Source organism: Pyrus communis, chromosome 10, assembly GCF_963583255.1.
Source record: "Pyrus communis chromosome 10, drPyrComm1.1, whole genome shotgun sequence".
Lineage (NCBI taxonomy): Eukaryota > Viridiplantae > Streptophyta > Magnoliopsida > Rosales > Rosaceae > Pyrus > Pyrus communis.
The window spans coordinates 23,592,231-23,609,773 of NC_084812.1; the positions used below are offsets into that span (position 1 = coordinate 23,592,231).

General features: G+C 37.0%; 3 protein-coding genes across 4 annotated transcripts; 1 reads left to right on the plus strand and 2 right to left on the minus strand.

The window, feature by feature from the left end:
• The first annotated feature begins 488 nt into the window (after positions 1-488).
• LOC137748858 (protein SENSITIVITY TO RED LIGHT REDUCED 1-like) lies at positions 489-1,776 on the plus strand. The gene has a single exon (XM_068489045.1). The coding sequence runs from the start codon at positions 563-565 to the stop codon at positions 1,412-1,414; it is 852 nt and encodes a 283-aa protein (XP_068345146.1). The 5' UTR covers positions 489-562; the 3' UTR covers positions 1,415-1,776.
• Positions 1,777-2,641: 865 nt separating this feature from the next.
• On the minus strand, positions 2,642-5,290 carry LOC137748981 (uncharacterized). 2 transcript variants are annotated; one of them, XM_068489162.1, is made up of 3 exons: positions 5,163-5,290; positions 5,007-5,075; positions 2,642-3,633 (listed from the first exon to the last, which is right to left on the minus strand). In XM_068489162.1, the coding sequence occupies exon 3, from the start codon at positions 3,625-3,627 to the stop codon at positions 2,824-2,826; it is 804 nt and encodes a 267-aa protein (XP_068345263.1). In that variant the 5' UTR covers positions 3,628-3,633; positions 5,007-5,075; positions 5,163-5,290; the 3' UTR covers positions 2,642-2,823. The 2 variants fall into 2 exon arrangements, with proteins under 2 accessions (XP_068345263.1, XP_068345265.1); XM_068489164.1 differs by lacking the exon at positions 5,163-5,290 and having other exon boundaries at positions 5,007-5,106.
• A 2,153-nt stretch (positions 5,291-7,443) lies between these two features.
• On the minus strand, positions 7,444-10,771 carry LOC137746498 (uncharacterized). Its single transcript, XM_068486519.1, has 2 exons — positions 10,656-10,771; positions 7,444-8,352 (listed from the first exon to the last, which is right to left on the minus strand). Exons 1-2 carry the CDS (start codon positions 10,689-10,691, stop codon positions 7,561-7,563), a joined length of 828 nt encoding a protein of 275 aa, XP_068342620.1. The 5' UTR covers positions 10,692-10,771; the 3' UTR covers positions 7,444-7,560.
• Between the last annotated feature and the right edge of the window lie 6,772 nt (positions 10,772-17,543).

Consider the following 17,543-nt stretch of genomic DNA (forward strand, 5'->3'; position numbering starts at 1 on the left):
CGCTTTATAAGAGTCGGTCCCTCAAGAGTGAAATTACACTACAGAAGCTATTGTAATACATATCAAGTGTATATGTTTTATATACAGGCCCTTTATATAGGGGATTCTCATTTTTTTCAAAAAAATAGGGATTAGTTATGGGACCGACCCCACACTAAACTTCAATAATCCGAACTGTTTATTTTGTAACTCTCAAGTCATATATCATCTTTACAAAAATTCAATTCAATCTGAAACTATTTGACTATTTAATTATCATAATGATATTTCTTTGTTTCTTATAAAACAAAGTATTTGTTAATTTTTTTAAACTTAATTAGATCTCTCATATATTTCTGATTTGACCAATATTTTATAATAATAACCTATGAGGTGCAAATTAAAAAATAAATAATTTAGATTATTGAAGTTCAATGGAACGTGAAATCCACGGCCTCGTATATATCAAACTGCCACACTGCATTACCACCGCTTGAACTTGTGTTGTCTCTGTGCAAATTGTGAAACCTCTGTATTGCGCATTTGCATTCCTGGACACAAAGTGAATTATTCTCGAATTGCAATGGCTGCTTCTGCAAAGACTCTCACTGCTGAAAATCATACCTTAAACGAAGAGTGGACGGTCGTTTCATCTCGTCGTGGCATCAAAAGAAGAAACCCGCCCAGAACGCAAACCCTAGCACAGAAGCAGCAGCAGCAGCAGCACCATCCTTGGGCTCCAACCGATTCCGAAATCAACTTTGTCCGAGAATCAAAGCTGATGCAGAAGATGCAGATCTACATGAAGAAATTGGAGACGTCTCGCTTCTTTCTCACTTTACTGGATCAAATCCGAACTCCGGAATTGACCAATTGCTTCCTCAAGGTTCTGAGCTCCGAGTCGAAAATGAACATGGTAGTATACGGAATTGGCAGCCTCGAGACCTACGATTCGCCTCGGTTGCAGTTGAGCCTTGCGATCTTGCTGAAGAGAAATGTCAGCTGGATTGGAGATATAGAGGTGTTTGATCCCGTGCTTTCTGCCACCGAAACTCGAGTTCTGGAAGCTCTTGGCTGCTCTGTGCTGTCTGTAAACGAGCAAGGCCGGCGTCGGGCTCAAAAGCCGATGATGTTCTTCATGCCGCATTGCGAGGCAGAGTTGTACGATAATCTTCTGCAGGCGAATTGGGAAGTGCGGCTGTTGAATTGCATCGTATTGTTTGGGAATAGCTTTGAGACGTACGAGCAGCACCTGTCGGAGTTTAAGAACTCGTCCATTGTCGATTCGACTACGCATATCTTGGCTGCTCGAAAATTCACAGATGAGTTTGGAATTAAGACAGTTTCTGATGATTATTTTGGCGCTTTTCATGATTCAAGTTGGCATTTTTTCAGCCCTGCTCTTGAGACAGCACTGCAATTTACCAGTTGCTGATAATGTTTATTCAATGCTTGTTGAGAAATTTATTGATGATTGAATCGAGCTCAATAGCGTTCTAGTATTCATACATCCTCTAGTATTCGTACATTTGTGAGATATCGCTTAGTTGTTGTTGTTGTTCTATTGAATCGAATTAAGGCAGTTTCAGATTAATTATTTTGGTTGTTTTCATGATTCAAGCCGGCATTGAAACAAACCTGTAGTTCAGCAATTTTTTATATAATCAATGGGTTTTAGGATTCATACAGCCGGATTCATGCGGACGATCCTACTCAGTGGAATAAGGCTTTATTGTTGTTGTGCGTAGTCAATGGATGTTGAGAAAGTTCTTGATGATCGAGGCATATTAATTATAAATTATCCATATTTTATTGCAAACTGTGTTTGCTGATTGCATTGGTGATTTTTTTTTTTTTTTTCTTTCTTGTGTAAGGATTGACATTATCTCAAATTGTTTGTTCTGATTTATGGATTAGGCCAAAAACAAATGGATCTCACATACCCGTAGGAGGAGTAGTTTTTTTATGACGCAGGTCTCACAGCAGCGACTTGGCTCCAGTTAATTTTATGTTCATATTGACTGTTGTAAAATGATTCTGTAGTTGCTCTTTTTGTGGCCGATTGGTGTTTAAGTCGTGGAAACAGTCTCTTTGCAAAGCAAGGGTAAGCTGCGTGCGATAGACGCCACCCTTCAGACCTCACAAAGTGGGGAACCTTGTTGGCCCGGGTTGCCCATTTTGTTTGTGAAGTTCGACCACGCGGAAGCAAGCCTTGCAAACCGCAAAATGGTAAATGCATGTATTGTCTTCTTTTCTTCCATATTGCATGTAACTGGTAACTCGCGCATATATCTTAGAAACTGGTTGTATGGAAATCTCACCGCAAATGCGGCACTTGATTGAAAATAATTTGTTTCATTGAATTGGTCCTTTGACGTTATCTCTCTGTCTTTTGGACACAGTTTTGTGGTGCTTTCTTTAAGCAGTAACACAAATCACCCAACTTTACAAGATAAGGAACCTGCTTCGCGTATGTTACTCGAATGTGGGGTTAAAAAACAAGGGCTTTCAAAGGATCAAACCGTAGTGATAATATAATATCGGGATTCTACGGAACTAGGTTTAGTCAAGTTGGCTGGAGCAAGTAGTGTGCTTCCAACCTTAGCACCGAAGTTCGAATCATACTAGCAAGTGACACTTGCAAAACGGATTCCCTATCCACAAAGATCAAATGGAACAAGAGTCGGAAGGACGGTTCCGTACCAAAACAAAGGCGAGATATATTGAAAGTCTTACAAACTATTACACACACATTATTCACTTGGAGTTGTAACCATTCGTGCCTTCCATTATTAGGATGAGATTCTGATAAAACTTTCCGAAAGCACGCGAGTTTAAGTGGCTTCAGTAGGGATAGGAAGGGGAAGGAGGCTGAAATTCAGGGCAATTTGGCCGGATATGACCAGGCTCGCCACAGTGGTGGCAAATGTACTGCTTTCTTGGCCTTTTCTCCCCTGCGCTAGAAGCTCCCTCAAACGACTCTTGCTCTGCCAGAATGTCAAAAGATCTTTCCACTAACAAAGCCGCTGCCCTCACCTTAAGATAAGTATCATGCGGTATAACAGCTACCTTTGATCCTATGGAAGGCCTCAGTCCCATTAGAAACTTTTCTGCCCTCTGTTCATCTGTACGCACAAGATGGGGTGCATGTCGTGACAGCTGAAGGAATTTAGATTCGTACTGAGCAACGGTCATGTTTCCTTGGGTCAGCCTTAGAAATTCTTCGCATTTAGCATTCCTTATAGTTTCAGGAAAATACATATTCAAAAACAGCTCCTCAAATTCTGCCCAAGTGACGGATTTAACATCACGGATCCTTTGAACAAATTCCCACCAGTAGTGAGCTGCTCCAATAAGACAGTATGTGGCAAACCCAACTTTTAGGTCTTCGGGGATGTCACTTACATCAAAACATTGCTTTATCCTTTCGAGCCACTCCACCCCGTCTAACGGTTCATCAGGATTTCCTGCATACTGTGGGGGTGACAGACTAATGAAAACCTTAAAAAATTTCAGCCTCTGATCAATTCCGGATGTGCCCTCAAGCGCAAGGCTAGCCATTTGCTTGATGGCTTGCAAAACCTTAGCCATGTCCTCATCATGTGGAGCCCTGGGATTGAATGAAGTAGCGTCACCTGTTCTAGGCATATCTTTCTGAAATTTAAACAAACAAAACATTAGCTTCCATACAAGTGCGTAATCAAGAGATTATTCAAAGTGTAGCCAACAGCGTACCAGCCACCTGAGCAATTACCCATCATGCCGCTGAAATCTACCAACTTCAGAAATACCAAACAAGATTACATACGACTCGAATCTAAAGCTAAAGCTTAAATACACCATCACTATCATCACAGTATTCACCACGACACAAATTTTTTCCAACGAATGGCATAGCTGTAAGAATATTAATCATTTATAATGCATTCTCTAGAGATGAAACACAGTACACTTTTTCTTTGGTTTTTCTTAGAATAGCAAATCAGAAAGCAGACTCAAGTAACGCTGCAGAATACATCATCAATGTGAGTTTGACAACAAAAACGCCTAACAAACATCATCGTACTTGCTACAACTCCCAAAAAACTACAATCAGTGAACACAATCAATGCTAAATTACTAGAAAAAAATCATCATTCTATAAGTACAGAGAAAGGGAAACGACTAGAGGCGTTCACTCCATAAATTTTTTAAGCCAATCAATCTGAACATCAGGATAATTAAAGGCAATGAAAAATCCTATGTTTATTTTAATTAAAAGTCTTGGCAGATAGCAAGTACAGCCATATTCTCTTCACTCCGGGAAGGACCGTAAGATGCCACATTCTGGCTTACTCTTGATTGTGTTCACAAATGTGGTCTGTTTATTGAGGTAATATGTTATAACAATCATTAAGTTTAAGAGAAAATTGCTTGAATTAATATGATGAGGTGAACATCACAAGAGAACATGAAAAGAGCAATGAGGCGATCATTCTTTATTTTACCACAACGATAAATTACACAAAGGGTTGAGGATTTGAGATAAGCCACCCAATGGGCTTAGCCATAGTAATTTGGCACTTATGAGTCGAACTTAAGACAGCACTTACCAGTAGAGACGAATATCACTATACTGTAGTACTAAACAGCGAAACCTAATCATTCTTGAATAAAATAAACAATTGTATCAATCCCTGAGGCTTCTTCCTTTGGTTAATCTACCAGTGGTTACTGTAATTAATTAATCTCACAATTACATTAAGTTAATAGATGAAATTTATAGGTCAAGCTTTTTTTTTCCAGCTAAATTGCACTTATACACACCGCACCCATGCATGCATGCATACCATCGCTACAAATTCTTCATCTTTCAACAACAGAAAACAACAAAACAAGTAGCAGAAGAGAAAACCCAGAAAAAAAAAAAAAAAAAAAAAAAACAACAGAATCAGAATGAACTTCCACCAGTAACTAACCAACCAACCTCCATATCAAATCTGCAGAAATATTCCAGCCCTCTGATCCGATCGTACAAATTTCTTTACCTTATTGTCTCAGAATTCGTTCACTAGCCTTCAGTTAAGCTCCAAGAAGTCAAATTGGGCAAGAAAAAGCTTGAAATCGAAGATTTGAGCTTAATTAGTCAAAAATCCCAAACTGAACGAATGACTGAAATCTAAATAATAATCCTCAAAATTTACCACAGAACGCTCTTTGGGTTCGATTCACTGTTTTTCAATCGGACTTCCGGAATGAAAGTTACGAATTTTGAGAGATTGCAGGAAAGTTTTTTCTTTCTCTGTTTCTCTTTTTTCTGCTCGTGCTTCTGTCATCGAAGACGAAGAGCAAGCAGGGATGTTATCCCGCGCTTTTGCCGCTCTCCGCTTCACTTAAGTTGTCCAATGGTAGCTGGCCATGTGGCAGGACAAAGACAAAATCTTAGACGTGTGGTAAGATCAGCCACTCCTCGGATGCCACGTGGCTCACTCATCCGTGGAATTTGAAAATGCCACTCGAGCTCAAAAAACCAGGAATTGGATCCATCCTGACCCACTTTATGGAGATCCTATAATTTTTACATCTTAATCATTCATCTTGTATCGTACGGTTATAAATTATTTGATTTTTTTACTTAAAATTAAACTCAAATAGTATCTGACGAAAACTGACAGTATGATATACAATGAACGACTAAGATGTGGAGATCTCTAAGATTTCCATAAAGTAGATCCGAAAAGGATCTCTTTCTAAACAACCAATCCCAAAAAATACTACCAACGCGTAAATCACCTTGACTTGCATTGTGCGATGTCCAAATCATCATATGACCTCAATAAAATTTCAATTATTTTCCTCCATTATAAACCAAAATAAAATTTACAAGAGCATGAAGCTTTGAGTTGATCCTTTGTGCCGGTACAAAATATTACGGATATCACGGGTCTCGCAGTTTGTGAAGTTCGCCCGAGATAGGCCTTTACCATTTGCGAGTTACCAATTCCACATTGTATGAAAGACAAGAACACAATGTAGGCCTTTTCTAGGACGGAAACAAGCCTTGTGAACCACAAATGGTAAATGCTTACATTGTTTTCTTGTCTTTCATACGACATGGAATTGAATACTCGCACATATATCATCAGAACTATTTTATGAAATTCTTAACCGCAAAAATCTAATCACTGAAATTGGTCCTTTCATGTTGTCTCTATCTTTTGGACACAATTTTGTGCTTTCTTTAAGCTGTAACACTAATCACCAAACTTTCTGGTTCATGTATGTTACTCAAATGTGGGTTAAAAAAAAAAAAAAGACAAGGGCTTTCTAAGTAATCAAAACGAAGCGATTAATATAATGGGTAAACTACGGTTTGACCTCCTAAACTATTATTCCATTTAAAATTGATCCTTGAATTATTTTTTTGATAAATTAATCCCTAAACTGTTTAAAATCAGCCAATTAATCCTTATTGTTAAATTTGATTCACTATTCTGTCAAATTCAAGGACAAATTAGCATCATGAATTCTTCCTTGTCATTTGTAATCCCCAATAAAATTATAACACGTGGAAACAGAATAATAAAAAAACTTATAACATAATAAGAAAACTTTTTTATTATAATAAATAAAACAAAACGAAAATCCCGAATGACCAACCACCCATTCCCCACCCCTATCAACCCTATCATGGGGGAATTCATGATAAAAAGACTAATTTCCCTTGAATTTGACGGAATAGTGGACGAAATCTAGTGACAAGGGGTTAATTGATTGATAGTTGAGGGGGTTAGATTACCAAATAAATAGTTCAGAGGGTTAATTTGAACTGCAATAAAGTTCAAGGGGTCAAACATTCTATCTTAATACAATAGCAAGCAGTCTTTGCAACAAAGTTCGAATCCTCCTCTCGTAGTTTACACATGACTTTAGTGTCAATTTCTCATCGTTTGTCAAATACACACACACACACACACACACACACACATATATATACATATATATAGGTTAAGATTCAGGGACACGCTTTTGACACACGTTTTTGTATGACCCACTCCGTAATGTATTTCAACGATCTAACTGTCTTTTATATCTTACCTCCAAGATCATTGTTTACCAAAAATAACCCAAATCTAAAACTATATGACCGTTGAATTATATTTTGTGTTTCTTTTGTAGAACTGTATTCATCTATTTTTTTCCCTACAAATAAATGTCTTAATGGTTTTTTATGTCTAATTTTTTGTTAGAATCATCTACGAATGATGTACTAAAATATAGACGGTTCAGATCTTTAAATACATTACAATGTAAGCCCAACAAATTATGTGTCAAAATGTATGTCTTGGATCTTAAACCTTGTATGTATAATTGGGATTCCATTGATTAGCAACTAGCAAGTGACACTTTGACATCTACAAAACAGATTCTTTATTCACAAAGGTCCAAAGGAACAAAAGTCAGATACATAGATACATAGATACATACCAAAACAAAAGCCAGGCATATTGAAAGTCTTACAAACTATTATCCATACACTACTTACTTGGAGTTGAAACCATTTTTGCCTTCCATCATTAGGATGAGATTTTGATAGAACTTTCAAAAAGCACGCGAGTTTAATTCCGGACAATTAGGCCGAATATGACCAGGCTCCCCGCAGTGGTGGCAAATGTACTGCTTTCTTGGCCTTTTTTCCCCTACACCAGAAGCTTCCTCAAACGACTCTTCCTCGCTGTCCTCAAAAGATTGTTCCACTCTTAAAGCCGCTGCCACCATGTCACCATAAGTACTGAACTGAGTTACCCTTGCTCTTATGGAAGGCCTCAGTCCCCTTAGAAATTGCGATGCTGTAAATTCTTCTGAACTCACAAGATTAGTTCGTGCATACCATGCTAGCTCAAGGAACTTAGATGCATACTGAGCAACAGACATGTTTTGCTGGGTCAACCCTAGAAATTCTTCGTATTTAGCATCCCTTACAGTTTCAGGATAATACATATTCAAAAACAGCTCCTCAAATTCTGCCCAAGTGATGGATTTAACATCACGTATCCTTTTAACAAATTCCCACCAGTAGTGAGCTGCTCCAATAAGACAGTATGTGGCAAAACCAACTTTTAGGTCTTCGGGGACATCACTTACATCAAAACATTGCTTTATCCTTTCGAGCCACTCCACCCCTTCTAAAGGTTCATCAGGATTTCCTGCATACTGCGGGGGTGACAGACTAATGAAAACCTTCAAAAATTTCAGCCTCCGATTTACTGCAGATGTGCCTTCAAGCGCAAGGTCAGCCATTTGCTTGATGGCTTGAAAAACCTTAGCCACGTCCTCATCATATGGAGCCCTGGGATTGGATGAAGTAGCTTCACCTGTTCTAGGCATATCTTTCTGAAAATTAAACAAACAAAACATTAGCTTCCATACAACTGCACAATCAAGAGACTATTCTAAGTCTAGCCAACAGCATACTAGCCACCTTAGCAATTACCCGTCATGCCGCTGAAGTCCACCAACTTCAGAAATACCAAACAAGATTACATAGGAGTCTAGTATAAAAGCTAAAGCAAAAATTCACCATCAGTATCATCACAGTATCCACCATGACAAAATCATTTCCAATGGATGGTATAGCTGTAAGAATATTAATAATTTATAACTTATAAGCACTCTCAAGAGATGGAACACAGTACACTTTTTCTTTGGTTTTCTTAGAAAAGCCAATCAGAAAACAGACTCAAGTAACACAGCCGACTGCATCATCAATCTGAGTTTGACAACAAAAACGCCTAAGAATTATTCTCATAATTAATACAACTCTTAAGAAACACAAGCGATGCTTTACTTGAGAAGAAGTCATTCAACAGGTACAGAGAAAGGGAAATGACGAGAGGCATTCGATTCATAAATTTCTTGAGCCAATCAATTTGAGCATCAGGATCATTATAGGCCATGAATAACGCTATGTTATTCTTGCATAAAATTTGGAAGATAACAAGTATACTCATCTTCTCTTCAACTCCAGGAAGGACCCTAAGCATCGCAATCACCTCTTGGCTTATCCCTCCTCCAAGATACCACATCGGTCTCATCTAATCTAGATGACACAAATGGCACGCTGTTTGACTGAATTCACGTACGTGTTCTGTTTATTGAGGTAACTAGCCTCTAACTCATACCACTAGTCCCTCATACCATCACCCGCAGTATCATCAGAAAGTACAATCCCTGATGAAGCCAAAATATATTTTGATGAATCTTGGTGATAAGTTCATCTCACAGGATGGCTTTGACTTACTATTCTGTTGGGACTATCCTGGCATGCTACCTCTTTTGATATATAGACCACCTTAAGAATTATTTACTAAACACTCAAGAAAATTGTGTTACAAGTTACAACTTATAACAAGCAATAAGCGTAAGAAAAAAAATTAGTTAAAACTAATATGACACTTCCAACTGGGCGTACCATGGTTTGCCCGTATAACTTTCTTTAACTTAACTACTCTGTAACAAACACATAGACACACTTGAGTGCGAGACAAGAGGCCGAAGAAGCAAAGGCAGGAAGACACTAAAAACCCTTTTAGGTTCATTATACACCACAAAATATTGGAGGAGTAGTCAAGCAATAACAAACAATGAGGTATTCATTAGAAGAAAATAAGAAGAGAACTGACTGTAATCTTTCTCAATCTAAAGAAGCAATTATATTAATCCCTAAGAGTTTTTCCGTTGGTCAAAGAAACAATAAGGGGGGTGTATTCAATTGAGAATTTGAGAGACTTTAATGGATTTTTATGGAGTTTAATTGATTTGTAGAGATTCCATATAAAATTTTGATTCAATTTCCTTGAAATCTCATGGGGAGACATGAGATTTGTGGATGCTTAAAATACACTACGAAATCTCTCCAATTCCCTATAATTCTTCAACTTTCTCAAATTCTTTAAAATCAATTTCTAATTGAATACATCTAGAATGTTATAAACTTCTTTAAAATCCTAATTGAATACACCCGGATTTTAATAAACTATCTTAAAATCCTAATTGAATACACCTTGAATTTCAGATAATCATTTTAAAATCCTGATTGAATACCCGTAGATTCATTAAAAGAATTAAAATCCCTCAAAATTGCAACTGAATACACTCCTTTAAAATGCCTACCATTTAATCCAAATAGTCGTATGGTTTCTGATACGAGTAATTATTGGTATAAAACGGTTGGATCATTTCAATTATAATGTGGAGTAAGACCTACAATGACGTCCCACGCATTAACTAAAGTTCACATACATATGGTTCAGGATGTGGGGGACAGCCATTTTGACCCACTTTCTTGTGGTTCTCATTCCGTAATTTTTTTCAAGAGTCGCGACCTTTGCATGCATAACATCAAATTCAATAACTTCAATAATTCTATCATCCCTAAAGTAGAAGTTCAGTGGTACAATAACTAGTATTTCAGCTAGTTACTGCAATTACATCAAACAAACTCACAACTTACACTATGTTGTAGTTGAAATTTGTTGGTAAAGCTTTTTGCTTTGTGGTCAATTGAACTTATGCACACAAGCATGTATAGCATCGCTTTCAATTCTTCAACTTTCAACAACAGAAAATAATCATGGATGTTGCACAAGAAAACAACCCATAGAGAATCAAAATCAGAATCAGCACCAGTAACTAACCTTCGCATGAACTTTCCCCTTCACTTTTCGGTTCATCTGTTTGTTTGTTTCGCCGGAGCGGATAGAATTTTTTGGTTCGCGCGCCAGCAACTCGGCTTTTCACAACAGAACTTTCGCGTCTGGAACTCAGCCTTTTATTTGAACGGGCAATAAATATATTTAGGAGTAGGATTTTCACCTTTTTTTTTTATTTTTTTTATCTCTCTTTTATTTGAACGGTTACAGTTAAACTACGTTAATATGTTATATTAATTTTTTATAGAAAGAGAAAGAAAAAATAAAGAATGTGAGAAAATGGAATGGAAATAGAAGATAAGAGAATCCTTGTCCATATATTAAAGCGGGAGCATTTTTGCTTACCATCATAAATTATGCTTCATTATACATCTAGTTAATTGATATGTGTCTTTTTACTTAACCTTGGTTAATTTTTTTTTTAAATTAAAAAAGTAATATTTAATGTGAAAATTAACAAGATTTAGGTGCAAGAATACATGTCAATTCATTAAATATATGATAAACATACAATATAGTTATGATAGTAAGAAAAAATACTTCTATATTAAAGTTGTTCTACATTGGTTGTCATTAAATGGGGCCCAATGATATTCTTGGGACTTTTTGCAGAAAAAATGAAATTCATTGTTAGTTTGTTTAGAAGTATTTTTACAATTTTTACAAAGTATTTTTTGTGGAAATAATTTTTAAACTAATCTTTAATAAAAACGTAACTGAATCCTAGTAAAGCATTTAAAATGCTCTTGAAATCTAGTTAATTGATATGTGTCTTTTTACTTAACCTTGGTTAATTTTTTTTAAAATTAAAAAAGTAATATTTAATGTGAAAATTAACAAGATTTAGGTGCAAGAATACATGTCAATTCATTAAATATATGATAAACATACATTATAATTATGATAGTAAGAAAAAATACTTCCATATTAAAGCTGTTCTACATTGGTTGTCATTAAATGGGGCCCAATGATATTCTTGGGACTTTTTGCAGAGAAAATGAAATTCATTGTTAGTTTGTTTAGAAGTATTTTTACAATTTTTACAAAGTATTTTTTGTGGAAATAATTTTTAAACTAATCTTTAATAAAAACGTAACTGAATTCTAGTAAAGCATTTAAAATGCTCTTGAAAAAAGCACAGATGGTGTTTCTTTCATGAAGCACATTTAAGTTTTTTACAATCCAAAAATATTTTCTCTAAAAGTACTTTCAATCATTTTAAAAACACTTCCAAAAAACTGAATAATATTTATTGTTTAAACGAACAAATTATAAATTACTAGAAATTCTAAACTAACCAAATTTAAATTTTCATCGATTGCAAATTTATATATTGGGTAAAGTACAAAAAACTACCTCAACTATTGGTCTCAAGACACTTTCATACCTTATCTTTTTAAAATGACAATGTTATACCTCATCTTACGAATTTATGTCAATGTCATACTTGCGTCAGTTTTTCTGTTAGTTTCTCTGTTAGGTGCTGCATGGCTTGACTTAAATAGTGACGTGGCTTAAATAAATTAATAAAATTTTAAAATTTTAATTAAATATTAAAAAATTAAAAATTAAAATCATTTAATATTTTTTTACATTTGGACCCACCCCCTTTCCCCCTCCCGTCTTCCCCAAATCCGATCCACCCCCTTTCTCCCTTCTCTCATCTGTAACCCCACCCACCTTTCTCTCATATGCAACTCGCACTCACCCTCCCTTCTCTCCTCTTCATCATCGACTCCATCCACCAACGACCATCACCTTCTTCCCCATTCTAACTGACGACATCGAAGTCACCGATCTCCGACACACCAACCTCACCCCTCTCCGGGTACCCACTCCCTCCGTTGATCTCCTCCCTTTCCTTACCAAACTACCCATATGGGTTCAAATACTTTTGCGAATCCTTGACAGCCTTGTCACCCCACGATTACCAAGTAATCGACTTCGTCGTCAGGGTTGCAGAAGTTAAGGACCGCCTCTGCCAGCTCCCTCTGCTCCCGCGGCCTAGCACCATCTTCAAGCCCATCAAAATACAATAGCAATCCCGCGCCCACCACCGCTGCCGAGTCTCTTGTGAATACAACTTGGGTTTTCTTTTCTTTTCTTTTCTTTTCTTTTTCTGGGAAAAATTGAATGGTTTTGCTTTGTTTGGTTGCTCGGAAAATGTGGGAGAAAGGAAATGATTTTTTTTTATATTCTGAAGGTTCCATTTTCTTAGAAAAGTGAGGTAAACTGGAAGATGGATTTTTGAACTTTTGTTAATGGTGTGATCTCAAGATTGGTGGGTGCTTTGTTTTTTATGCATGCTTGTAGGTTAGAAATAGAGAGAGCGGTGGAGGAAGAGAAGAGAGGCACCTGGTGGGAATGGGAGTGGCTAGTTTGGGGTGGGATCTGGGTTTGGGTTAAGGGAAGACGGCAACCTCGTCGGCCCCAACCTTGACAGTTTTCCCTCTCTCCATTTCATCTTGACAGCTTCAGAGACGGCAACGACAGCAAATCAGAGATGGGCAATGAAGTGGGAGAGGGAAGTGGGTCAGAGCTTGCAGGTAGATATGAGAAAGGAGGGCAGATGAAAAAATCCAGTGGGTTTGGGGGGTTCTGGGCACGACGAGAGAGATAAGTGGGGAGGCAGGAGACTATTGTGGAGAGGAGAGGGAGATGCGAGAGAGAGAGAGAGGGGAGAGAGAGGGTGGTGGAGGAAGGTTGGGGGGACGGGGATGGGGGGTTGGGTGGGAAGGCGTTTTGGGGATGCAGAGAAGAAAGAGAGAGGCGAGGGAGAAGGGGGGGAGAGAGAGAGATTTAATATATATATTTTTTTAATTTTTAAAATTTTAATTATTAAAAATATATATAATTATATTTTAATCCAGTTGGATTAGTAAGTCACCCCTGTATTTAGCCACATCAGCACTTAACAGAGAAACTGACGAAGGTATGACTTTTGTACAAATTTGTAAGATGAGGTATGACATTGTCATTTTAAAAAGATGAGGTATGAAAGTGTCGTGAGATCAATAGTTGAAGTAGTTTTTTGTATTTTAACCTTGTATATTTGTTGGAATTTAAATGACAGAATGTTTAATTATGTTGTTTGGATAACTCATATAACTTGTTGCAACTTTGTAAAACAAATTTACGATACTAACTGATACATTTTTGGTCTTCCGTTTTCCATACTCTTCTGAATTTTATGGAGAAATATTTTTTGTCTCCCAAATTAAGTCTATCGCTGTCAACTAACTTAGTTTAACAATACATTTCTAAACAAATTGCTAATGATACGGCTGAGAGAGGAAGAGCCAGAATTTCAAGATGGTTAAAAGGGGAAGGGATCCTCTTCGGATCATTTTCCACCTAATCCACCTAGTTTAGGATTTCAACCGTTGAAATTTAATCCAACAGTTATAAACAGGGAGCCTCTTTAAAAGTGATAATAACTATAACCGTTTGATTAAATTTCAATGACTGGATCCTAAACTAAAGTGGATAAGGTGGAAAGGGATCCTCTCCGGTTAAAAGAAGTGGTGGTGCCAAGGGCCAAGCTCCCATAACTTCTAGACTGAGGTAAGAGAGTTCAAGATCTTATGCAGCTATTTTGTTTATGTCATCTTTATTATTTTTATTATTGATTGACACGTGTTCATAAACTTAATTCTTCTATAATTTTAATATATTTGAATGATAGATTTTTGTTAATGGGTCACGTCATAGTCAGTATACTTGTGGTACTAAACCGTTAATTAGTATCCAAGTATTGTCCAATTCGGTTGTACAACTCATCCTTGTAAATTAGTTTAAATTGTTGGCGTTGAGATCAATTTGTACTAAAAAAGTATGATTTCAAATAGACACTACTATTCACACATTCATTTTTATTTCTTATATTTTCTTAATTTTTGACTGTTAGATCAAATTAATTGAAGAAAATTAAAAATAAAAAATTAATAAAGGTGTTTGGAAGGTAAAAATAGATATGTGAATCAAATATACAAATTAATCGTAGTCTCATTCAAATCTTTGGATCAATTATTTTTTAATGCCACACTTGCATATTTATTTGGGTAAAAACACTTGGAAAACAAATTGGATATGTGTTATTTTTTACGATATATCTAATATGTTTGTTAATTTTTTGGAAGAGTAAACTGCCGTAGCGAAACCATCAGCAAGTAAAATAATTATTACAATCTGCTTTGAATAAATGGATATTATATAAAGTGATATTTCATAAAATACCCATTCCCAATTTGAAATGGCAAAACCATGGACATTTGTGTACAATTTACCTAGCAAAACAGTCACGCATTCATCATACGAAATTAAAAATAAATATTAAAGGTTAATTAAACTTTTTTTTCTCGCATAAGACTTATCATGAGACTTTTAGACAATAGTATCGCATAATTTTCACAGCACTTGTTAGGATGTTGGAGAAAACTAAGAAGTGGACAAAAATAGGATCTAAACAAAAGAATTGTTCTTAGCGTTTTGAGTACCAGGCACGAATTCAAACACGATTCTTCATGTTTAGCCATGAAAAACTTGACTTCCTTCAACTTTTCCTCCCAGATCACCCATAATCCGAAAATTAAATGCCTTAAGTCTTTATTTTGATACTTCGAAACTGAAATATAGGAGTTTTTTTGTGTACAAGTGTTCCTCTCAATAAATAACTCCGTCAAGATTTCAATGAAAAATATTAGTAAAGAGAGAGTAGAGAGTGGCGAAGAGAGATTTCACATGGAATAGTTTTGGCCGGACTATATATACAGCATTCATGCACGCAATCATACACATGCAAACTTTTTTTATTAGGAGTTTTAACGAAAAGCGCACGGTACTATTTACTTTAAGTAAAAACCATATTTTTACACTAAAAAGTCAATCCTTGTACTATTTTTTGTTGGCTTACTTACATTCGGGCTTCAATTGTGACATCCCACATCGCCTAGGGGAGTGATTTTTATATGTATATTCTCATCTCTACCTAGCACGAGGCCTTTTGGGAGCTCACTGGTTTCAGGTTTAATAGGAACTCCAAAGTTAAGTGAGAATGGGGCGAGAGCACTCCCAGGATGGGTGACCCATTAGGAAGTTCTCATGAGAGTTCCCAGAAACAAAACCGTGAGGGTGTGGTTGGGGCCCAAAGGGACAATATCGTGCTACGGTGGTGGAGCGGGTCTGGGAAGTGATCCCCCTGGGCCAAGATGTGACAATTTGGTATTAGAGCCTAACACTGGGCGCGTGTGTGTCGACGAGGACGTCAGCCCCTAATGGGGGTGGATTGTGACATCCCACATCGCCCAGGGGAGTGATCCTTATATGTATATTCTCATATCTACCTAGTACGAGGCCTTTTGGGAGCTCACTGGCTTCGGGTTCCGTAGGAACTCCAAAGTTAAGCTAGAAGGGGGCGAGAGCACTCCCAGGATGGGTGACCCATTGGAAGTTATCGTGTGAGTTTCCAGAAACAAAACCGTGAGGGCGTGGTCGGGGCCCAAAGAGGACAATATCATGCTACGGTGTGACATCAATAGCAGCCAAGTTTGTTGAACGAAGATATCTCAAGCTAAATTTTGACATGAATAGCATTTTTCTACCCAATAGCAGAGCTAGGAATTTTTTACCGGGTGGGCTAGTTTAAAATTTTAAATCTTTTTAAATAAAGAAACTTGATACCCTATTTCTCATAGTATCAGCCAGCTTAAAAAAATTCACAAGGTGAGCCAAAAACGTGTTAAAATTAAACAGATTCAAATTTGTATATGTACAAGAAGCAATGAGAAAAATAATGTAAGAAAAAAAGATGATTTGCAAACTGTATTATATAATTTTATATAGTTAAACCTAGAGAATTCGAATGAGAGACTAAATATTTGATGGGCTACATTCGAAAATCAATCAAAATTACATACAAAATTTTATTTTTCACCACAAGCTACCTGGGCTATAGCCCAGGGCATGTGACAGCCCGTCTCGAATTATTTGTACCGTAGATGTGAAATGACGATTTTTCCCTTCGTGGTTAATTGCTATTTTGGGGTGTTGTTTACTTGTTCTTTTTGGTTGTGAACTCATCTAGGACCACACACCCACACACACACACACCCGTTACAACTTCCATCCAACCATTTCTGGCACGGAATGTGTTTATTGTTGGTGTTTTTGGACTCCTTTTGAGCTCAGGAGTCGATTGGTGGTGTTGGTAGAACTTGAATCGAGAACCTGAGAACCCAGTTTTCATGCACTGTTCGTGCACTCATGATCACAGAGGTTTCATCGAGTTTTGAGATTATAAGGAGCTTTAGAACCTTCTCACAAAACTTGGGGTGCAATTTTGAAGTGTTTTGAACGTCGAGAAGCTCGAGTTCATCGAGTTGCAAGTTTGGCCGGATTATCGAGCTTCCTCCGGGGAGATTCTGTTGGATTTAAGTCCCAAAAATGAAACCGGCGAAAGTTCGAGTTGTAGACGGCGGCGGACGGTGGAGACCGGCGAGGCTCACCTGAGAAGAAGGCGAATATTCTGTCAAAGTTAATGGAATATTCTAACAACGTCAAGTGAGGACTATACAGAGGACGAGTGCAGCCACGCGAAGCTCGGGGCTTACGACAAGTCTACGTATCAATGAGTGGGTTTTTGTTTTCAACATATATGTGTGTATATATATATTATGATTGGTATCTTTCCAGAAATTACGTTTTATTGGTTTTATAATTAAAATGTCATGTCGAATATCGCCGATATTATTATTGTGATTGTGTTGGTTATGCTTTGATGCCGCAGACGCTCAGGTAAGTCAGGTGAGTATGTTGTTAGTGATTGATGTGGTGTTGATGAGATTGAGTTATAACTTATATTCCTGCACCTCGGTG

Excerpts from the sequence above, each read along its gene's own strand:
- LOC137748858 (XM_068489045.1), top strand. The coding sequence starts at position 563 with ATGGCTGCTTCTGCAAAGACTCTCACTGCTGAAAATCATACCTTAAAC.
- LOC137746498 (XM_068486519.1), bottom strand. The coding sequence starts at position 10,691 with ATGAACCGAAAAGTGAAGGGGAAAGTTCATGCGAAG. Across the intron at positions 8,353-10,655 it reads AGGGGAAAGTTCATGCGAAG|AAAGATATGCCTAGAACAGG; the intron begins GTTAGTTACTGG and ends TTTAATTTTCAG.
- LOC137748981 (XM_068489162.1), bottom strand. The coding sequence starts at position 3,627 with ATGCCTAGAACAGGTGACGCTACTTCATTCAATCCCAGGGCTCCACAT.